This window comes from Ahaetulla prasina, chromosome 6 (genome assembly GCF_028640845.1).
Source record: "Ahaetulla prasina isolate Xishuangbanna chromosome 6, ASM2864084v1, whole genome shotgun sequence".
Taxonomy (NCBI): Eukaryota; Metazoa; Chordata; class Lepidosauria; order Squamata; family Colubridae; genus Ahaetulla; species Ahaetulla prasina.
Window position 1 is genome coordinate 60,895,037 of NC_080544.1, and position 24,862 is coordinate 60,919,898.

Consider the following 24,862-nt stretch of genomic DNA (forward strand, 5'->3'; position numbering starts at 1 on the left):
AAATTAGAAGATATTATTTGTGAAATCTCAATAAGAATAAACACCTACTTCAGTAGCCTTTAGTAACGTCCATCTGCATTTACAGAAAAATATGCCCAAGAGAAATGAATACAAGAGGCAGATTTGCTATATCCATTTTGCACAGTGGATCCAAAATATGAACTATCCATTGCTACCATACATTCATTAGAGAATTATAAAACACAATAGGAAAATTATTTTTCTCCACTAATTTTCCTCATTCTCTAACATTATACCAAAACATGCCTTTACATTGACTTTGCAATTTATTCTATTTTTCACATGGTTTCCAAATACAATTTTACAGTCTGTTGTTTTGCTACAGATACAGCAGATCGAAAGACAGTCATGAAAATTGCATTCTAAATGTATGCAATGAAAACTGATACCGTAACTCTGAAAGTTGTGACAGCGCTATGCTTTATACACAGAGCAAGCAACTGACTCAAACTTTCAAGATCCACAGAATTAACTTAAACAGTGATAAATTTATATTTGTTAACAGTATAAAAATCCAGATGCCCTCTTCCCACAAAATTGCAGTAAAACCAACTACTGTACTGTATATACACACGCTGCCCAGTTAAAACCAAATGAAGTGACTGTTTAGCATTCACTCAAAAGCATAAAAAAACCCATGGAAGTCCTTTTGTCCATTGTTTTGCTCCTCAAATGAAATGTATTTGCTGCAGCCAAAATTTTCTGCTTTTCATACAGTGAAAATCAAATATCAATAAGCAATTATAACTAAGGCCAAACACTAGCTTCTATGAAATGGGTGCAAATTAAAATGGCAGTAAAATGCCATTTAAAAAGTGTGTGATATTTTGAAGTTTTTTTTAAAAAAACCTCAGGATCAGTTCAATTTCTATCTTTACTAAAAAGAAATAGTTTTAAAAGGAAATAAAAAAGATAGTTTCTTGTAGTAGGTGAAAATAATGAAGCATTATGTTGGCTAACAGCTTCTTAGAATAAAAGAAGTGCATCCATCATCCCTCCTACAGCTCCATACAGTTTGTCATACTGCAGTAAAAACCTTAAACGTTTGGAACAGGCGGTGATATTAAAATTAGGTAACATTTAAATAATATATAAAATGTGCTTTTTGCTATTCCACCACCCCCGCTCCGGTCTGTAACAAATATGTATGAAGACCCTGATTTAATGAGACTGAACAGGGAAGAATGGGGCGTAGTAGTATTTTTCTATTCACCCACTGAGTACGGGTGAGCAACTCAGTAGCTATCACTGAGGTGACTGTCAATTAGTTTTTTTTTTCTTGGTAGGAAGCAATATTTACTCATTTTCTGAAAATTTATTCTCTAAAGGATTGATCCCTCTAGATCAGCACTTTTAAAAAGCTTTCAAACTGGCATTATAGGAAAGAATGAAACATAGCAGTTCTAGATCAGAAATAATATGACCCTCAGCCTCTGTTTTTTTGAAATTGAAGGTGCTGTCTCAGAAAAAATATCACTTTGCTTTGGAAAGCAAAAAAATTACAAAAACAATTAAACACAAAGCGTCAGCATTCAGCAAGTTTATATATCGATATATATCTATATATGTATATATTTACACACTGAAATTTACATTTCTGCCACTGAGTGACTTTGCCACAGACAAATGCACAATTTATCCCTACAAAGCACAGAGTTTAATCAATTTTCTTTAGAGGTGACGGCCATTTCCTTACTAATAAGCAAAACAGCCAACACAACCATGAATTATCGTTCATCTTTCATAAAATGACCTGTGTCAATTCCCTATGTTTCTCTATACAGGGATCCCACTTCTGTGTTGCATCCCATTCCATGATACAAAGGAGTCGACCCTTCTGCTGGTATGCAGAGATGGAAAAGCCCCCAATCCTTCTCTTGAGAATTCTTGTGAATCTTTTCATGAAGCTACTTCATATGCAGTATCCCTTGGCACTTCATGTAAGACCAGGAAATGATGACCAGTAACCATTCTTCAAACTGTTTTCAGCAGCATAAGGGAGAATGTAATAGGTGGTTCTTTCCTGTCAGGCCAGCTGACTGCTGCCATAGAAAGGGCAGACAATAACAAAACTCAGGCTCACTACTCTCCAACTGTTGGTTGGCTCCAGTCTCAACAGGTTCACTTAAAAAAAATCCCTTACAAACTTCTTCCAAGGATAACAAAATCTTTTGGAAAACCTTCCATTTTGGCTATTTCAAAGCATCCCAGCTTGCTGTAAAATTCCAGGATTCTTTTATCATCTGGTCTCACCTCACAGAAAGCCCCACGGGAGCCTAAAAAAGAGGAAATGAGAGATTTGCAAATGAATAAAATCAAAGGAAGACATTTGGTAAGAGAGTAGAAACACAGAGAATCTAGACTGGTGACTGAACAGGGAACAGCATAGACCATTGTACATGGAGTCCAATAGTTTGATCCAAATTCCAATCATACACAGCATAATGATCAGCTTTTCATTCTTCATGAAATTGCCTAGCATCCAGAAATTTACTTCAGGCATGCCTGGAGCTCTTATAAACTGTTCTGGAACTTTTTTCATGGTTTCCTATAAAACATAAAGTTTAAATTTCTTGGGCATATGAAACTACCTGTAATTGGATTATGCACCTCGATTAAATCATGGACCTAGGCCATCTCAGAAGCTAAAGAAAAAAAAAGTGAAACATAAGCTATTCTAGACATACAAAGGTGATACATTAATTTCAACCTGCAGAGTCAGGTTTATCAATTGATGGTTTTCTGTATTTAATCCCCAACTCCTTGAATTTGCTATGATGAGTATGTTCCTGATAGCCTCTTGGGCTTTTTGTTTCTTTTTTTATACATTAAAAGAAGTACTAACCCGTGTCCATATTTCTGACTGGAAACATAATATGCAGTTTGCAATGCAATGCATTGCATTATGCATTATGCATTATGCAATGCATAATATGCATTGCAATGGTTTATGACAAAAAGTCAATAAAAACAAATCTTCCACAAGCTCACTGGCAATAGTACTAACAGGTGCCTTTTTTAACTTCAAGATGGCGCCGACGAAGGCTGCCTCGGTGAAATGCTCTCTAATTGTTTCTTTATTTCTAATTGTTCTCTGTGACTCACTACGGATTTCCTACTCACGAGACCATCTGCTAAAAATTAAGGAACATTTCTTTAAGGAGCAGCTTTCTTTAATCTCATCCCCGCCTGTCTTTACAAACACGGAGGAGATTCTAACACAGGAGGAGGCAATTCCCACGGAGCCATGGATTACTAAAAAAACCAAACGACGGAAACGAAGGAAAAGAGGTAAACGATCTGGGATCTTAATCAAACTAAGAACTCGCATTAAAACTCCTCTGCCTTCAATTTTCCTAACAAATATACGCTCACTTGCAAATAAGATGGATGAAATACTCCTCTTAAACAAATACTATTCTGATTTTCGCAATTCAGCAGTCCTATGTTTCTCTGAAACCTGGTTAAATGAATCAATTGAAAATAGCAGCCTGAACATTCCAGGATTTCAAATTGAACGATCAGACAGGATTCCAGAAACATCTGGTAAAAAGAAAGGAGGAGGCTTATGCCTATATATTAGCAGAAACTGGTGTCAAGATTTTAAAATAATTTACAAATTCTGTGACAACAATTTAGAGACTCTAATTATCAACTGCAAACCTTACTATTCGCCTCGTGAATTTTCCTCATTTCTTCTAATTGCTGTTTATGTCCCACCACAAGCCTGTGTAAACAAGGCATTACGAACTCTAGCTGACCAAATCATGGAGGCTGAAGCCAAACACCCTGATTCACTGGCCATTGTTTTGGGAGATCTAAACAAGGCAAACTTAAGGAAAGAACTACCAAAATACTTTCAGCATGTCAATTGTCCCACCAGAGGCAAGAATACTCTAGACCACTGCTACACAACACTAAAAGATGCCTATCGGTCTTTACCACATGCAGCTGTAGGACACTCTGATCATTGCATGATTCACCTTGTACCTGCTTACAGGCAAAGACTTAAAGCCACAAAACCAATAATTAAATCAGTAAAAACCTGGACGGAGGAATCAGAATTAAAGCTACAGGCATGTTTTGACTGCACTTTGGAATATTTTTAAAGATACCTCTGCAGACCTGGATGAACTCACAGATACTGTAACATCATATGTCAGCTTCTGTGAAGACCTATGTGTACCTACAAGGAACTTGCGAATACACAGTAACAACAAACCTTGGTTTACACCTAAACTTAAGCAGCTACGACATTCCAAAGAGGAAGCCTACAGAAAAGGTGATAAAATGCTGTACAATCAGGCCAGAAATGCACTAACAAGGGAGATAAGAGCAGCAAAAAGAAGCTACTCTGAAAAGCTAAAGAATCAGTTTTCAGCAAATGAACCAGCAAACATGTGGAAAACTCTTAAAAATATCACCGACTATGGCAAACCTCCTTCCCAGGCAGAAGGTAATCAACAACTGGCAGATGACCTGAATGAGTTTTACTGCAGGTTTGAAAGGAAACTACAGCCACCTATCTCCACAACCCCCATCTCAGACACACCAACAACAGCCAAGCCTCCTACAACTGACCCCATTTCATTGGGTTCACAACCCCTAGTGATCACAGAAAAGGAAGTGCAGGACCTATTTCACAGACAAAAGCCAGGAAAAGCTCCAGGCCCAGACAAGATAACTCCTTCTTGCTTAAAAGTCTGTGCTGACCAATTGGCCTCCATCTTCACCCATATTTTCAATAAATCACTAGAGACGTGTTATGTTCCTTCTTGCTTCAAACGCCTACCATCATCCCAGTGCCAAGAAGCCCACCATCAAGGAACTGAATGACTACAGACCAGTTGCTTTAACATCTGTAGTCATGAAAACCTTTGAAAGGCTAGTGCTTTCCTACCTGAAAACCATCACGGATCCGCTGTTAGACCCCTTGCAATTTGCATACCAAGCAAATAGATCAACAGATGATGCTGTTAATATGGCTCTGCACTACATCCTACAACATCTTGAGTCTCCAAAGACCTATGCAAGGGTCCTTTTTGTAGACTTTAGTTCAGCATTCAATACCATCATTCCAGACATTCTTCTAACTAAGCTAAACCAGCTACAGGTACCGGAACAGACTTGTAAGTGGATCACAAGCTTCCTAACAAACAGGAAGCAGCAGGTGAAACTAAGCGAGATCACATCAAATACCTGTACAATTAGCACAGGGCCCCCCAAGGCTGTGTGCTCTCCCCACTTCTCTTCTTTCTGTATACCAATGACTGCATCTCCAATGATCCATCTGTTAAGCTACTGAAGTTCGCAGATGACACAACAGTGATTGGTCTCATTCGAGACAATGACGAATCCACATATAGACAAGAGGTCGAACGACTAGCCTTGTGGTGCAACCAAAACAATCTGGAACTGAACACACTCAAAACCGTAGAAATGGTGGTAGACTAGGAGAAACCCTTCCATACTTCCACCTCTCACAATACTTGACAACACAGTATCAACAGTAGAAACCTTCAAATTTCTGGGTTCTATCATATCGCAAGATCTCAAATGGACAGCTAACATCAAAAACATCATTAAAAAAAGACAACAAAGAATGTTCTTTCTGCGCCAACTCAGTAAGCTCAAACTGCCCAAGGAGCTGCTGATTCAGTTCTAGAGAGCAATTATTGAGTCTGTCATTTGCACCTCTATAACTGTCTGGTTCGGTTCTGCAACCCAACAAAAAAAACACAGACTTCAGAGGATAATTAGAACTGCAGAAAAAATAATTGCTACCAACCTGCCTTCCATTGAGGACCTGTATACTGCATGAATCAAGAAGAGGGCCGTGAAAATATTTGCAGATCCCTCGCATCCTGGACATAAACTGTTTCAACTCCTACCCTCAAAACGACGCTATAGAGCACTGCACACCAGAACAACTAGACACAAGAACAGTTTTTTCCCGAAGGCCATCACTCTGCTAAACAAATAATTCCCTCAACACTGTCAGACTATTTACTGAATCTGCACTACTATTAATCGTTTCATAGTTCCCATCACCAATCTCTTTCCACTTATGACTGTATGACTATAACTTGTTGCTGGCAATCCTTATGATTTATATTGATATATTGACCATCAATTGTGTTGTAAATGTTGTACCTTGATGAACGTATCTTTTCTTTTATGTACACTGAGAGCATATGCACCAAGACAAATTCCTTGTGTGTCCAATCACACTTGGCCAATAAAAAATTCTATTCTATTCTATTCTATTCTTTTAGTATTTACAACTCCAAAGGAAATTAAAAAGCTAAAGTCCATCTGAACTAAGATACTTAAGGAAACTGGGAACACAGTTCTACATGAAGGTCACTGACCCTCTCTTGATCCCATAGAATCTCAGATGCAGATGGCTTAGTAGACTTTCCAAGATAGATTTTAAGATAATGATAAGAGAGGCACACAATAATAAGTCTTTCTCATCTTAGTAATAGCAAGCATCAAGTAAGAAAATGAAGTATTGAATTCTGGAACAATTGCTATTTCTAAATATTTTTGGAAAGTAGTTTCATATGAAACTCATTAGAGTAATTTAAACATATATATTACATATAGAATAGAAGAATAGAATAGAATTTATTGGCCAAGTGTGATTGGACACACAAGGAATTTGTTTTGGTGCATATGCTCTCAGCGTACATAAAAGAAAAAGAAAAAAAAATACCTTCATCAAGGTACAACATTTACAATATAAATGATGGTCATAAGGTACAATTTAACCCTTAATGATACAAAAAGTTACAGTCATACAGTCATAAGTGGAAAGATATTGGTGATGGAAATGATGAGGAGATTAATAGTAGTGCAGATTTAGTAAATAGTTTGACAGTGTTGAAGGAATTATTTGTTTAGCAGAGTGATGGCCTTCGGGAAAAAACTGTTCTTGTGTCTAGTTGTTCTGGTGTGCAGTGCGCTATAGTGTTGTTTTGATGGTAGGAATTGAAACAGTTTATGTCCAGGATGTGAGGGATCTGTAAATACTTTCACAGCCCTCTTGATTCGTGCAGTATACAGGTCCTCAATGGAAGGCAGGTTGGTAGCAATTATTTTTTCTGCAGTTCTAATTATCCTCTGAAGTCTGTGTCTGTCTTGTTGGGTTGCAGAACCAAACCAGACAGTTATAGAGGTGTAAATGACAGACTCAATAATTCCTCTGTAGAACTGGATCAGTAGCTCCTTGGGCAATTTGAGCTTTCTGAGTTGGTGCAGAAAAAACAGTCTTTGTTGTCCTTTTTTGATGATGTTTTTGATATTAACTGTCCATTTTAGATCTTGCGATATGATAGAACCTAGAAATGTGAAAGTTTCTACTGTTGATACTGTGTTGTCAAGTATTGTGAGAGGTGGAAGTATGGAAGGGTTTCTCCTAAAGTCTACCACCATTTCTATAGTTTTGAGTGTGTTCAGTTCCAGATTGTTTTGGTCGCACCACAAGGCTAGTCGTTCGATCTCTCGTCTATATGCGGATTCGTCATTGTCTCGAATGAGACCAATCACTGTTGTGTCATCTGCGAACTTCAGTAGTTTAACAGATGGATCATTGGAGATACAGTCATTGGTATACAGAAAGAAGAGAAGTGGGGAGAGCACACAGCCTTGGGGGGCCCTGTGCTAATTGTACAGGTATCTGAAGTGATCCTGCTTAGTTTCACCTGCTGCTTCCTGTTTGTTATGAAGCTTGTGATCCACTTACAAGTCTGTTCAGGTACTTGTAGCTGGTTAGCTTAGTTAGAAGAGTGTCTGGAACGATGGTATTGAATGCTGAACTAAAGTCTACAAAGAGGACCCTTGCATAGGTCTTTGGAGACTCAAGATGCTGTAGGATGTAGTGCAGAGCCATATTAACAGCATCATCTGTTGATCTATTTGCTCGGTATGCAATTTGCAAGGGGTCTAACAGCGGATCCATGATGGTTTTCAAGTAGAAAAGCACTAGCCTTTCAAAGGCTTTCATGACTACAGATGTTAAAGCAACTGGTCAGTAGTCATTCAGTTCCTTGATAGTGGGCTTCTTCGGCACTGGGATGATGGTAGAGCATTTGAAGCAAGAAGGAACATAGCACATCTCTAGTGATTTATTGAAGATATGGGTGAAGATGGGGCCAATTGGTCAGCATAGACTTTTAAGCAAGAAAAAGTTATCTTGTCTGGGCCTGGAGCTTTTCGTGGCTTTTGTCTGTGAAATAGGTCCTGCGCTTCCTTTTCTGTGATCACTAGAGGTTGTGAACCCAATGGGATGGGTTCATTCCTAGGTTCAAATCTAAACCTAGATTACATATCACTCCTAGATTACAAACCTAGATTACTCTGTACTGGAAGTATCAATAAACAAGGAATATGGTTTGCACATTCTTGATTATTTACATTCCCCACCTGATATTTAAGTGTGTAAAGCACAGGCCCACAACTTTTCTGGCTTGGCAGCCAAGCAGGTGGGAGGGAATATTCTTGTGAGTGGCAGGTGGGCGTGCAGCTTCATTTGTACATGCAGCTTCATTTGTGTGAAGGGTGGGCACATGTGTCCGCCACTCACATGAAGGGAGCTTAGCGCACGAGCGCAAGTGGATGCTGCTGGCAGGATGGCAGTTTCACATGTGAACACAAAATGGCTGCCGCTCGAGCAAGGGGAGCTTCGTGCACAAGGTCAACCTGCCGTACGCTCTTGTGCTCACTCCCCGCTTGTGCGGCTCTGTTTTGAACAGGCTGTGGCCCAGTACAGGGCCATGGCCCGGTATAAAGTTATAACCTTTTCGGAAATGCAAAATGTAGTTACTGCTCTTAATCCCTTAGTAACCTGAAAAGCAACAGCAGCAGTTTACCATTTGCCTTGAGAGAGGACAGTAGACAGGCCATCATGCTTTTAGCAACGCTTGGATCTGTCACTTTTTTATGAATATCCATCTTTATCAATGATGGGAAGTTGGCAAGGAATGTTTCTGGCAGAACTTCTTGCTCCTCATGAAAGCTCAGCATGATTTTCTGTAATATACAAATATATATTTTTACTATTAACAGTATACATTAGAAATATTATGCACACCTGCTAAACAAGGGCTGTTATAGCATCTTGTTAGCCCAAAACATTGAACAAACCACATAGAAATGATGCTGCCTAAATGCTATGAATGCTAAGGTATCCCTCTTTTCATTTGATCTAACATGTTTTAAATTAAATGCTCAAGACTAGAAAAACTACAGGAGCTTCCCCATGAAAAATATTTACACTTAGAATGTTTTTTCTCTGAATAATTACTTGTGAATGGATAGGAGGAGGAATCTTATATTCCCTTTATAAAAATGGGGGAAAAAACCTGTTGAAAAAAAAGCAAGCAGCTGAAGACATAAATGCTTGCAGACAGCATTGTTATGGAATATGGATGCCCTTAACATCCGTTGCTGCTAGTAAGATTTGCTTAATCCTTTTTGTTAAAGCCTTAAGAAGCTTATTTTTGCTTATTTATCCATATTCTTGTTATGCATTCTAATTCCTAGCTTCCTTTCCAAAGGATTTCAATTCTGTTTCCTCATTACTTTCAGTGTTTTTTTTATCTTATGATTTTGTTGGAAGGAAGGAGGAAAGGACAGATATATGTGCAGCAGGTGGCTGTTATTTAATAATGAAATGATTAATCTAAAACATACTCATATACAGATGTCTAAATATAAATGTCTTAATAACTTAAAGGATATTATGATAAATTGTCAGGCAGAGGTTTTGTCAAGAGATTCCTAGACCTTTTTACAAATATTGCTATCAACCTTTGAAAACTATGTTCAACACTCAACTCATAGGTATGCACACACAAAAGCATAAGCTATAAAGTTTTCATAACCTTGATAGAGCAGACCTTGCATGTAATGGGCAACATTTTCATCAGCTGCCATGGAATTTTTTTGCAAATGATTCAAATTACATAGTCTGCTCTCTTGCAATACTGCACAATGACAGTATTATGCTACTGACATATTCAGAATCATTTGTGGAATATCCTTCCTGAACACATGTACCCATCCCATCGGTTCTAACAGGAGGTGTATGTCGTTGGCCTTGTCTGTTAAAGAGTTCTATCAGATGGGACCCAGAAAAAAACATGCCTTTTCTGCAGAACATCATTTCCACCTGAAGTGAGATTGGCCCCATCCTTGGCTAACCTCACTTGGTGGTTCTGAAAATGTGGGTCTTCTAGCAACCTTGGGGAAGAATGGTTGTACTATGTTTAAGTGGATGTTCCAATCATGCTATCTTGTTTTTTTTAAAAACCTGTCTTAATGGTTGTAACATTATTTTAATTGTTAGTAGTACACCACCCAAAGTCAAGTTCAGGCAGATGGATGACCATATAGATTTGTTATAGACTAGACTAGACTAGACTGAACTGGAAAATCCTGTCTTCTATGGTAGGTCTATGGGCAAAACTCAGAATGCCTTCATTGTTCTGATTCTGGAAAAAACAAAATTCAGGAACAAATAAGGCAATGCTGGTGCATATACTCACTTCTCTTAGTACTTCAACAGAGCATACATGTAGTCCTCAACTTACGACCAAAATTGAGACCCAAATTTATGTTGTTAAACTAGACAGTTAAGTGTGTTTTGTCCCATTGTATGACTTTTTGCCATAGTTGTTGAGTGAGTTACTGCAGTTGTTAAGAGAGTCATGCGTTAAGCAAACCTGGCTTTCCCCACTGACTTTGCTTCTCGGAGGCTGGCTGGGAAGGTTACAAATGGTGATTGGATGACCCCAGGACTGTGCAACTATTATAAATACATGCCAGTTGCCAAGTGCCCAAATTTTGATCACACGACCATGAAATGCTGCAATGGCTGGAGGTGTAAAGACCGGTCATAAATCACTCTTTTCGGTGCCACTGTAACTTCGAACAATCATTAAACAAATTGTTGTAAATTGAGGACCAACTGTGTTCCACTAGAGTTCTCATTTTCCCTGTGCCTTCCTACATCCCTGCAGCCAGCAGACCTTGGCTTTTTCCCTATTTCCCCTCATGCTGAATTATTTCTGCCTGGGCCACTCAAAATTAGCTGCTCCATTTGTGGAAAATGTTACATATCCCTATAAAAATGGTTGCTATGACAGACAATAATTCAAGGTAATTTTTAAGAATGAAATCCAATCTCTTCAATTCAAATTCAAACAGTGAACTGAAGATATATGTATTAATAGAGATTTCTTGAGGCAAAGAGAAAAATTATGTATAGTAACTTTTTATCACATGCATTTATAAACTCTGTCAGTCTAAAATTTAACACTGGACAGGATCTGCAAAGTAGAACTGAAATATTTATCATGCTACTTGTTCATATCATATATAAGCTGGCATGACTAACCTCAGCCTCTGATAGTTCCTTATCGCCGCTTGGCTTGCTATATTTCTCCTGCATGAAAGGAATCCAGGCAATTTTACATTTCTTAATGAAAGGGGTTACATCAACAGTACCCAGTGCATAACCACAGATGCCATCTTCATCTTCCAGAACAAAGCAGTAATCTGGACTCAGGGAAAGCAAGCCACCCACCAACCTGAGAGGAAAGGAGTAGTGAATGAGACCAAAAGCAACAAAAACTCAAATTACAAAAACTATATTAAATAACAGACAACAGTCGCAAAACTTATCTACAGAAAAGAAGAACCACTGATATAATGCATCGGAACAAAATCTGGAAGATATGAATTAATGAATGAAATCAATAAAAACTGTGCATATTATACAATACCTTCAAAGTAAAAACATTAGGCCCCAGTAGAGTATGTGTTATACTTTCTAATGAAACCGGATATTCAAAACTTAAAGGATCTGGTAATATCTTATGGGAAATTTTGAAAAAAAAACCACTGTAAAGGTATTGACAAAAAGAGAAGATGAGGCCATATCAGTTCATGAAAATCCACGCCAAAGTGGATTTAAAGAGCATTTGGAGAAAGCTACCTTAGATAATGAGAAAACAGATCTGCCATTTCTTAAACTTGAAATTCTGGACCGAGCATGAAAAGGGAAAGGACAAATAAAACAGTAAAGCTAGATCTACTAAACAATAGCAGAACAATCTCTTTCCCCCTAAAATATAATACTAGGGTAACATGAAAGCAATTTTTTATTTTTATAAAATAAATTTTTTTATAAAATATCTGCCTTTTGTACCAATTTTTTGCTGAACTCAGCATTCTAATATTAAGTTCCAGAGGTGGACTAGTAATAGAAGATTTGGGCCTGTTATTAGAACACAGCAGCCTGCAATTACTGCAGGTTCAATCCCGGCCAGAGGTTGACTCAGCCTTCCATCCTTTATAAGGTAGGTAAAATGAGGACCCAGATTGTTGGGGGGGCAGTAAGTTGACTTTGTAAAATATACAAATAGAATGAGACTATTGCCTTATACACTGTAAGCCGCCCTGAGTCTTCGGAGAAGGGTGGGATATAAATGTAAATAAAAAAAAAAAGATTTGAACAATTATAATCGTAAGGTATGCATACTATTCTAGTAAGACATTCCACTTGAAGAAAAGCATCCAGCAGAAAAATAACAAAGCAATAGGTATTAGTTGAGACAAATCTGAAATGGCTCCAGTTGGTAACTAAAACTAATAATCCTACTTAAACCAAATAGCCTAATAATGAAACCACCTTTTTTTGATGATTTTATTTCAGAAATCAAACTTATTTAATATGAATCTTCATTTTTTATATTAAGACCAGTATATATCTATACACCCATACAAAGTCCTCTCTCCCTTTGGTAATTTAACTTCTTTTCTAACATGGCTTTTTCACATTTTCACTCACCAATTAATATTATAAGTTAAACTAATGTAGCAACAAGGATGACCTAGTGAGGTGAGAGTCAATGAATTAGGGGTCTGCATGACATGGAAAATGTTTTGTTTCAAACATGAAAAACACTGTTTCAAAGTTTTGGCTGAACTGCTTAGCCCTTGGCTCTTTTAAGACTTGTGGATTTCAAATCCCAGAGTTCCTCAGCCAGCTTTGCTGTTGAAGTCCACAAGCCAGCTTTGGAGTTGAAGTCCACAAGTCTTAAAAGAGCCAAGTTTGCAGACCCCTGGCTTTGCCAATCTGAAACTCAGAACATATCACTTTTTCTCTGAAAAAATATATCTGGATGGGTCTTACAAAATGAATAAAGCAAGACCCTTTCTCCCACTCCCTACTGTATGCCACATGCATAGGTTCATTTACCTATCTTTCCAGCATCTTTTTTCTTTCCCCACCTAGTCTTAGCAAGTGCCACTCCTGGATTCTAGGTTGGTATATCCAACCAATTTGCACACTCCTTCCTGATTCACAACACTTTCCTTTATCATCTAACCACAACTGACAACCTTGCCTATATCCTTTCCTTCCAACCCCAAAATATTTCTGTTATGGAACATGGATATTTGGGGTCTATGTCTGCACCAAATAATTTTAATCCAGGAATAGTTGCTCCTTGCAAGGAACATTCTACACATCCCTATAATTACTAAATATTCCTACCTCAAGTTAGCAATGTGAAATAAATAGTCCTCTCTAAGTTAACTGCAGTATTAGGCTTTGCAAGTCATCCAAAGTTTGTTAAATTCAGGATAAATGTTTACATTAATTGTGTTGTAAATCAATTGTGTTGTAAATGTTGTACCTTGATGAACGTATCTTTTCTTTTATGTACACTGAGAGCATATGCACCAAGACAAATTCCTTGTGTGTCCAATCACACTTGGCCAATAAAATTCTATTCTATTCTATTCTATTATATTCATGTTATATAAATTTGTTTTCTTCTAACTCCATAACTATTTTTCAAGAGTCAGATACATGATTTAAAACTTTTAGGGCTTTTTCTCTGAGATTTTTCGTTGCTTTCAGAAACTGGAATTTTAAACATTTGTAATATATGACCAATAATTAGTTAACCCTATGTCATCATAGTTGTGAAAACTACAAAAATCTCACAATGCACAAATGTAATATACAATGAATTGTATTACATTTTTTATAGCAAGAGGTATCTAATGTTGTACAAACAGAATATATAGCCAACACAATCAAATTTCTGTCAAAGTAATGCATACTTGTCTCCGATTAGATCTGGCTGACTGTGAAAAGGCTGATCAGTTCCATCATCATGTATTTCTCTACAAATCTTGTACACTGATGCCTAAAGACACACAATACATAAAAATTAAGTTAAAACTTTGTGACATGTTATTTTTCTTTGGAAGTCATACTATTCCAATATGAAACAGACATGCTCATTTATTAGAGCCATGGTTCCGTAAGTTCATATTTCACAGATATTGCAACTACTGACAACAGGATGTTATATAGATTAAATTGGATTAATATGAAAAAAATTACTCTTCAAAACCCCACAGTAATGAAACACACTGGACAGAATTGGAAGGATATTAATTACAACATTAGTCTCCCATCTTCTTTTGATTTGATTTGCAATTACGAAACACAAAATTAGTACAGACTTAGTTTTCAAAGTATCAGGGGTATGTGAAGCTCTGATTCAGGCGTCTTATCAAGGCAAACAGCCAAAGTATAAAGAATACTTACAAACTTTTTTTAGAAACCATAGCATCAAGCTAACTATATTCTACAATTTGGGAAACTGTTGGTATAAATAATGCCAGGACTGCATGTTATTTACAATGAACCTGAAATGAATCATTTAAACTCACTTCAATAATAACCTTTCCTATTCAAGCCATACATTTCTCAGGCATTCAAAAGATTCTTAAAAAAGGAAACATGTTCAAGATGTTCTTTCAAATATCAAGTTTGCATAAGACCACCAAAGAATTAAGGTTACCTCATCTTTAGGAAAATAGGGCCTGATGGTGTAGATTTTGGAAGTAGGAGTCAGAGGAGGGGGCTGAAAGAAGAGGTCATTTGCTCCTTCAATAGGCAGCAAACGCTGTGGAAATAAAAAGTTAATGTAAGTGAGAAGCAAGAGACAATACATTCTTGGGTGCGCACTGCAGACTCCCAAGATAACTTTTGGTATTGCAGGCACCCCAGAGGAAGATAGGATTTTGCAGGCTTTACAAACGTAAGGACCATTTTATCTGAATAGAAGTCTAAGATACACAACTGTTACAGCACTTAACATTAAACTCATTATTTGCTTTAGCATTATCTTGCCAAATCTCATCTATGTTCTCAGCATAAGATAGCCATGTGTCAGGAGGTAAGGTTTGGTCTGAAGAGGGTTAACTGGCCAGAGACACTAACCCAAAACAACGTGCTGACTCAATTGGCTGTGCGCAGAGAGCACCTGTGAGGGGGAAGAAAGTAAGCCCCTGAAAAATCCATGAGCAAATTCAAATACAGAAGAAACCAACTTTTAAAACTGATTTTCCAATTGATTTGTCTAGTATGCAACCAATGTTTGCTTTGAAAGAGTTCTTAACTACACTGCATCGCAATCTCTTTGCTCATGGAGTTCTCACTGGAAGACAAGCAGGCGCGCATTGTGCAATTGCGGGCGCAGATAAAAACGCTGTGCGACCTGCAAAGAAACAATGTGAAATGTACAACTAAAGCCGCAGCGCTTCGCATGCGCATGGGAATGGCAGCATCTCCTTGGGATATTACTGTAGAAATGGGAGGAAAATTATTTTAAAACAAGCTATCAGGCTATTTGGGTTTTGAACCAGAAAGCCTTCGGCAGACCAAGCCTTCCAGCCCTCCGATGTGCAAAAAAAAAAAAGATTTCTCAAACAAAGACAATGTCATTCAGTTGTGAATTCATATTGATACCTGGAACTCTCCTGCTAGACCACCTCTAAAGGCCCAGGGTTCTTGGTCTCCACTTAAGAACTGTGCTGAAGATTGACTACGACACCCTGTGGAGATCAGATCCAAGCGGAGAACGTTACGAGAAGGGGGATTGTCCTGAGATACTAAAATGTCCAACAAGCTAACACATACTTTGTGGGAAAAGCTCTCTAACTGAGCTATTATCCAAGAGCTTGCTGCGCTGTAATAATGTTGCACAGTACATAGCTTCCTAATCATAAGGTGCTTGTGTTCTTCATTAATAAAATCAAAAGAATGTTACAATGATAGCCTTAGAGCGCAGACAGTCTACAACTGCTAAAAGCTGCTAAGATGTTCCATTTGATACAGGTACATGAAATATACAATATATAAGGAAACAAATGTCTAATTTCACCCAGTAAGGGAGGTACAGTTACTAGCCATTACCACAGCCCTTTAAAAAAAATACTTGGACTTGTCTGAAGTCACATTTTCATACGATTTGAATCTTGCCAGAAAACTAGGTCTGGGGTATGGGTTAATATAGCCCAAACAGCTATGTAGAACAAAAGCCTCTTTTTCAGAGGTTAGAGACCAATATTATCTACTTCTCACACAGCAAGTACTTCATTACCAAGAAAGGCAACAATGACTTAAATTACAGTTATTCCACAATTATATTAGAAATGCTATAATTTCTGATAGCCAGCCTTACCATATGCTTTTAAATTTTTGATACAATCAAGGATGAAGCTATAAATTTTAAACTATGACTCAACTGTGAGGAAAATTCTGTTTCAAACATTAGAAAACCAAACAGTATAATAAAGGAGGAGATAAATAAATGATGTGAAGAGTATATCACCCATCTAGTTTTCTGATAAAATAAGCTGCGCAAGTTTCTTTCTTCTTGTGGACAGCGATCTACTTCCTGTTCAAGTAACAATCTCAAATCAGTAGTCACACACATCATGCTAGCCAGGCAGTCTCAAAGCGAATCAAGCTAAATATTGTTCCTTGGTTTCAAATTATAAAAGCAAGCCTTTAACACAGCAAGCTTGACATAACCCAAAGAGTCCAGTTTGAGCTTCAACTGCTTCTATTTGCTAGTCTCTCATAGACAGAGACTTTATACAGAACCCCTTCACAAGTAACTTGAAATACTTCTCCTTTGAGATTACACTGTAACTAGCACTTCAACTATTGTACATTTTATAGAGCTGCATGAATGAAGAGCTGTATGAATGAAAATCAAGAGTTAATGCCTAAGTCGCTGCGCAAATGTGACTTCAGCCCATGCCTACAACCCTAATCTGAACTGCCTCACAATCAGAACTTTCCCATTTTAAATTTATTAATCACGACACGCTGAAAGCATCTGGCGTGGTCCATCCAATAGCAGCAGACACTTGTGCTGAAGATTCTCCCATCTGCACACATTGGGGAAGAAGACAGTAGAAGGCATTAGTAATCCATAGTAGAATTATCTACGCTAGTTATATAAACTGAATGCTAACTGGATTGCAAGTAAAAGTAAGAAAATCAGCCTTCAGCGGACCACTAAGCATTTGAATGTTCACTGATACTGTTCTGATTTAAGTTTCTGTTGGTTGTAGTTTAATATTTTATGTGTTGTTATAACTAAAAATCTATTTTATTATATAAATAATATCAACTAAAAACCATTAACCATTGGTATCAGTCAGGATTCACCATTTAATTAACCCCTTGTAGGGGTAAAATATAGAGTAGAACATGAAACTGCACAAAATTGGTGATTAATTACTGTCAAGAGAGCACCAACTGGAGCAACCTATATGGCTAAAATATAAAATAATGTATATTCTAGTGGACTTCATTTTAAATTTTTTTTATTTTTATTTTATTTAAAAAATATTTTTTCAAGAATCAATTAGTAGCTTGAGAACCTATTTTATTCGCTATTAAAATTATATCTGGATTAGCTCCACAGAAAAATAGTTCATTTAAGAAAATTACTGCGAGGCAACTTTAGAATCTTGATTTTAATGACCACATAGGCTCCCAGCATCTTTCATTCAGAAGGTAATGCATATTATTCAGTTACTTTAAATAATACTGCCTTGTATTTTAGAATCCTATGCTCAATCCATTTACTTCTACTTCAATGTCTGCCCTATGGAAACAATGCCACTATTTCTATGTTGCATAAGATTCCATACTGTGTGCCTGTATTTGTACTTATGAAATTACAGCAGCATAGATTTGTCTGTTCAGATTGTTTACTTTGTATTTTTAAAAATTTAGAAGCTGAAAATTTATCTGTTGAGGCTGTGGGTTCACCATCCCTGGAGATTTTTAAGAAGAAGCTGGATGGTTTACATGTGGTTTAACAGATTTTTCTACACATAGCAGGGGATTGAATTAGTTGATCTATAAGATTCCCCTCAGTATATACCGCTATCATATGGAAATGTTATACTTCTAGGCCCTTATATTGGCCATTGTTATCTTTATAGAACAAATGTAGCTTTTATCTTGTTTAACTAGCCTAATCTTTTGAGGTGGTTAGTTTGTCACTGACTTTAGTAAAATGACTGTAGAGACATTTTAGCTTGAAAAGAAATCATATATCTTAACCTACATATCCATGCAATGCTACTTTTGCCTTAGCAAATTAGCTGACTATTTTAATGAATTGTCAGAGAATAACTTTATTTATCCAACTATGTAACTAAAGAATATGGTATATCTTTTTTGTCTTTATAATAGGAAAATATCTTGAAGGCAATAAAGATTTTCTGATGCTATTTTCTTATATTTTTTTCCTGGAAGTTACCAAATAATCTCTAAACTTAATACAAGGAGAAAGGGGAAGCAAAAGAAGTCAAAATCCTCACAAAAATGTATTCACAGCATGTGATATTATAATGCTGTAACTTTGAATGATTCCTTTTTTTTGTCTGGGAAAAATTATTCCCATTACAGAAAATCTATACACTAAAAACTCAAAAGTGTTGGCTGTCTTAATTTCCAACCCAAGATTCTATTTTATATGACTACTGTTATATAATTTTATGACTATAAACCTAATGACTTATGTGATCCAAGAACTGTAGGTTGATCCAATACGGAGCAGTGAGTTTATGAAAGTATTTGTGACTACTACGGAAATAGTGACAAGAAACCATCAGTTTTGCTGCCTGCTGTGTACATCAAACAAGTCCACAGCATATTTCCTTACAGCTGGATTGAAACCTGAAAGTGAAATGAGGTCACTAGAGGAACCCAGGCCATGCTGGTGCTATTCCCAAAAATATTTAATTTGTAAAAAGCTGCAGACACACAAAAAAAGCTCTTGGTTTTGGCTTCAGAAACCATCAGTCTAGCATAAAAGCAGACTCCAGAGCTCTGTAATTTCTTACCCTTGCCCAAAATTAGGCTCCTTGCAAATGTCAAAACAAATCACTTTTGCACCAGAATAGCCTTATGCTAAAGCTCGCATGCGCAGAGAAAGGCTTAGGAAAGCTCGGCTCCCTCTTGGCCAAGCCCAGTGAAAGGTCACATCTGCAACTGTTCTGTTGAAGACAGCAATAACATTATTGAAACAGAGCAAGCAGCAGATAGCTGAGGCATAGTCACATTTCATAGTGTCGTTTCCAATTTTGGTATAAGCTTGAAAATACTAAATAATGTAGTCCAGTGTGCATTCAGTCTGAGTCAACACTCATATTTCAGAGATAAACTTTCAGATTAATTAGCCCAAGGAAAAAAATATATAAATCAAGAGCTATTCAGCGTAAGTTCACTTGTGCTTTGACTACTAGTTTTATATGAAATAATGCACAAAAACAGAAGTAGTTTAAGTACAACAGCATCCCAATATGAAAACATTTGACATTCTCTTTTTCCCGTGGGCTAATTGAAGACAAACATATATGCTAGCTGACACTATAATTGGTTCCTAAAGAACATACCTAGCCACTGCACAAAAGATTTCACCATTGACATGATGCTCTTGATGTCCCAGACGTATGAATACATATCATAAAGGATTGTCCGGTTGGCACAGTTGGAAAGACGAGTGAACATTCCCATCACCAAGCTACACATCTCTTCAAATTTTGCTGCTCGAGTCTGCCATTCTTCAATCTAATAAAATTCATTCAAGTTATTTATCATTTTTATCAAGCAGCTATACAGGTCATCTTCAATTTACAACCATTCATTTAGTGACTGTTCAAAATTACAATAGCACTGAAAAAAGTGACTTGTGACTGGTTTTCACATTGACAACTGATGCAGCATCCCTATAGTCATGGGATCAAAATTCAAGCGCTTGGCAACTGACATGTATTTATGACAGCTGCACTGTCTGGGGGTCATGTGATCACCATTTGTAACCTCCCCAGCTGGCTTCTGACAAACTCAAGAGAGCAAGCCAGATTTGCTTAACATGATTCACTTAGCAACCATCGTAAATTTTGGGCTCAATTTTGGTCATACAATGAGGACTACCTGTACTTAATTCTATCCACTTTGCTTCCCTGCCACCAAGAAACATTCACTAAAAGTTCATCTATCTCTTCCATACCTATCATCAGATAGAGCTAATAAAGAGTTGGCAATTGATAGAAAGTGTGACAAACTCTATAGCACAGGCTTTCCTAACTGGACATATTTGTTTGGAACTGGACATTAATAGCAGGGAATTCTGGGAGTTGTAGGTTCAGTGTAACTAGAGAGTAACAGGTTGAGAATTACAGGACAAGGAAATGAATATCCATGTCTGCATGAACATTTTCTCTTTACATCAAGTTTACCTCAGAAGCTTTGCTTAATTTTCCTTTGTTATTGTGTCATCCACAATACTAAAAGATAATAAAAGAGTCACTCACTTTTTCAGAATCTTTTCCTTTGCAATTCACACTGACAACACTGCTATTTGCTCTGAGCCATTGGAATTCCCGTAACATTTGAGCCCCTTTAGGTCCATGTTCATAGGGCAAATAGAACAAATCTGCAAGTAGCTGTAGATCTTCTAGAGTCACCGGTTCAATAGCATATAATGGCTTCTCATGGGGCCCAGGCACAAACTGTTCCTTGTTAATCTGCTCATCTGTCTGCATTGGTGCAATATCACTGCCACAGTCCTCCTGCATTGACATCTCTGGAGATTTTGATTCTGCTATGCTCTCTTTATCGGTATCCATTGGCTTTAGCTCTTCTGACATTTTTGCTTCGGAGATGTCAGTCAATATTTGGCTGATATTCTTGTCAGCATCCTCTTGCTTTTCCACCACCATATCCATTGGTTCCTCATCTAACTGCTTCTTCTCTTCCTCCTCTTTCACCAGAGTCTGTGACTCACTGCTTAAGTCAGCTCCTTGACTCATTATGGGCTCTTGATATACAGTGGTAACCACCGTGGTAGAATTTAAAGCGGATGGTGCAATTAGAGGTACATCAACCACACTTGTTTTAGCTCCACTGTGGGCCACTTGCCTACCTGTGAAAACAGAGCAGACCGGCAATCTTTATTCTTACCTATTCAACTATTTCACTTAAATATTTTCCTTCATATATTTCATCTGTACAAAAGCATGAATATGGAGTGTTCATTTTGTTATTGAAATTCTTAAAAAATCCCAATTATTTGATTTCCATGTCATGATTTTTTAAAATTCTTTATATATAAAGAATGCAATATAATTTTTTTTAAAATGTTGTGACTTAAATCTGAGCCCTTTTGATATCAAGCTATGTAACTTTCTCAGAAATACAAAAATGGTGAAGAAATAATGTACTTCTTTTTTCAACTGCTTCTGGCCCTAAAAACATTTTCCTTCTACCACAAATAATGGAAGGGAATGTATTTAGACTTTTCGATAGGTTACGTGTAGCAAGAGCTTGTGGGACAGAGGATTGCAATACCTTCCCTTTCTCTTTTGGGGCTTTCAATGATTGCATACCCTGAGTTTAGAAAGAATCAGCCTGTCAGACAAGCAGTGTAGGATAGGAAAATCTGATGTTCTATCCATTCTTGCTATGACAGAGTCTTTCAGACCTGAAAAGTCAGAAAAGCAAGCAACAATGGCACATCTATATACTGCGGAATTGTAGGTTACAAAATAGTTCCCTTCAAACAGTTCAAATAAAATTCAAAATATTTTGCATGGTTTTATGATAAAAAACAAAAGAAATTCAAAACTTCCCGTCTGTTTTAGAACTTCCAGACAAGCAGGGTTAGAAACATTTGAGCAGTTTTTACAGCCAGCGCCTGCATAAAGAACTACGGAACTGGGTCCAGCAAAGAAACTGTAACCATTTCAACACTGTCCTTCAGTAATATGGTAACAGCACAACTACATTTCTCTTGATTGTTTGCTTGAGGATTCTTCATCCACCTTCTTACATAGTGCCTACTCTTTGCCCTTACCCTTATACAGATGTACTAAAAACACACTATACTTCTTGTTTTTAGGTTTGGCTACCTAACCAAAAAAGAAAGCACAACCGAGAACACTAAAGCAGAAGTCCCCAACCTCTGGTTCGTGGACTAGGACCAATCTGTGCAATGCCAGAAACTGGGCCACAAAAACAAGCGAAGTCCCATCTGCTGGATGCAGGCAGCATACAAAACCACACACCCCTCCGGTCTGCGGAAAACCCTCTCTCTACGGAACTGGTCCCTAGTGCCCAAAAGGTTGGGGGCTGTTGGGATCATTATATTACAACCCATAAAATCATTATAACGAATGTTACTGTCTTTAAAATTTCAAACTAGGGTTGGGAGCACCAGAGTTCAAGTCCACCCTTAGCCCGGAAACTGACTAAATATCCCAGTTCATCCTACTTTAAAGAGCTCTATTGTGAGGATAAAATGAAGCTTGAGCAAGAACCCTACATACGCCACCTTGAGCTTTTGGAGGGAAAGTTAATTCACAAATTTATCAAACAAAAGTACTAGATAGAAAGAAATCTTTTTCTTCGGAATAAATTTTGCTTAATTGAATCTCCTTTACCTCCACATTCTCCTCAACTAAGTCTAGGACATGGCAGCACTGACATAACCTTTTAAATCGAGTCTTTGTGTCTCAGTGGCTTGAAAAAGTTAAGCTTTGGATATTATTGAGAACACAGAGCACATACAATACAACATACCTTATCCTCTTTTGAGCTCAAGAGTTTTGTAAACTCTAACTAACTGCAATAATATACAATTAAATGATACAGATTTCAATTTGAGTCTAGATAACAATCCTTGGATTTCTCTCCATCTTAATATTATGACTGAGTATAAGTTTTCGATTCACTGTACCTATCTATTATTTATTCTTTTCCCTCTGGAGAAATAGGTACAATTTTGAGACAAAGAGTGAAATGAACATGTAACTTAATGGTTAACTTTAGCTCATCCACTGTATATCCTGATCAAACCTTTCTGGAAGTATTTTTGTGAGATAAAATGAAAGATTGTCATGTATGCTCCCATAAGATTCCCAGTGGGAAAACAGGATATAAATATAATGCAAAATAAGTAATATATCATTTTAAACTAAAATAACAGTACAAGAATTTCCTTTAGTACTTTGTTTCCTGAGAGCATGAAAGTCATCGTTCATTTGAAGAACGTACTTCATTCCATTTAAGCTTAAAGCTGAAACAAAGCTATAAATCTTTCTTACTGCTATATTGATGGGGTACTGCGAATTCCTGCAGCCATTCTGTTAATGATAACTTCAAAGCCATCTGTGGGCTATAAAGAACATCTGTTTCAATATCTTCATCACTTCCTTCATTTTCTAGTTTAATCTGGATTGACACAGTACTATCTTCAGTGTCAGCTGCAGAAAACACAGGAAATAGCATATTAAATATTAAATAGTGAAAGCTACAATCAAAATTGCTGTTTGCATTTAAATAGAACTCCTTTAATCGTTAATACCACCTGCCATTTTAAGAAGATTAATATAATTCAGCATTAAAATAACATAATTTGCAATTGTCCTGAAGTTTGACCTTTAAAGTTATTAAAACTGGCTATGCAAGGCAGTCCTACAGCAGCCAGATAAAAATTTGCTTCAAATTAATAATTGCAGAATAGATAGAATTTGGATGTTTTGCATAAAAATAGATTGATGTCTTTAGTAAGAAGTCCCAACTGGACATTAAAAGCCTAAGAAATTTTTAATCTGCATCTTTGTCAAATGATTGATCTAATAAGAAATAGGTATCTAAATTGTAATCATGTTCACTAATAACATTTATTATTTTGTTTATTTTCCCCTTTCATTATTCTTTTTCATCAACATACTTGAAAGCTTCATTAATATCAGCTCTGGGGAGCCACCATATTCCAGATGTCAGGTACAATTTAAGCCAGTAAACCCAGGTCATGCTACATGTTTAATTCAACATTATCTGGATGGTTTCAGATCAGTGCATTTCACTCTTTACCATAGCTGGTAAAGAGTTAACAGCCTTTTTAAATATTAATTAGATTGCAAAATTTTCCTTGTCAACTATCAACAATATATTTTCATGTTAGACAAAGCATCATATTTCCTAAAGAAAGCCATTTGATTTGAATGTAAATCTTCCTATAAATCTTTGTTTGCCATCCAGAGTTGCTTTGGGTGAGAATGGGCAGCTATATAAATTAGATACATAAATAATCATTATTACATAAGACAGTGTGCATTATCCATTCAATCAACTCACTCATCACAACATCTTTCCTCACTCCATTCATGTTGGATTTGTACCAAGTTGCAAGAGTATGAATTGCAACAAAATTAGCTTCAAATTCACAGTTTGGATTTGTCAGGACCCCTTTTAAGCGTGGTATGAGTTCTGTTGATCGGCCTTTATACGGCCCAAGAAACAGTCTTTTCTGATCATAGTCATTTGCATGAATGTTGTCCCAGATAACAGGAGCTCTGCGAATTATTTTTGAAACCTCCTCAATAGACTCCACTGAAATGTCTTTAGATACGACTTTGGGACCTAAAATGGAAATAG

The 24,862-nt window shown here is 36.9% G+C and overlaps 1 protein-coding gene across 7 annotated transcripts in view; it reads right to left on the bottom strand.

Annotated features, from left to right (window-relative positions):
- Positions 1-268: 268 nt before the first annotated feature.
- The window catches only part of OGA (O-GlcNAcase), a 38,832-nt gene continuing 14,238 nt past the window's right edge, over positions 269-24,862 (bottom strand). For all 7 annotated transcript variants that reach the window (XM_058187497.1, XM_058187498.1, XM_058187502.1 and 4 more), the window contains 10 exons: positions 24,563-24,847; positions 23,527-23,685; positions 20,737-21,347; positions 19,816-19,990; positions 15,860-15,945; positions 14,910-15,014; positions 14,161-14,246; positions 11,423-11,615; positions 8,895-9,054; positions 269-2,297 (listed from right to left, as the gene is read on the bottom strand). In XM_058187497.1, coding sequence (XP_058043480.1) covers positions 2,161-2,297; positions 8,895-9,054; positions 11,423-11,615; positions 14,161-14,246; positions 14,910-15,014; positions 15,860-15,945; positions 19,816-19,990; positions 20,737-21,347; positions 23,527-23,685; positions 24,563-24,847 — 1,997 coding nt within the window. In that variant the 3' untranslated portion in view covers positions 269-2,160. The remainder of the gene's footprint in view (positions 2,298-8,894; positions 9,055-11,422; positions 11,616-14,160; positions 14,247-14,909; positions 15,015-15,859; positions 15,946-19,815; positions 19,991-20,736; positions 21,348-23,526; positions 23,686-24,562; positions 24,848-24,862) is intronic.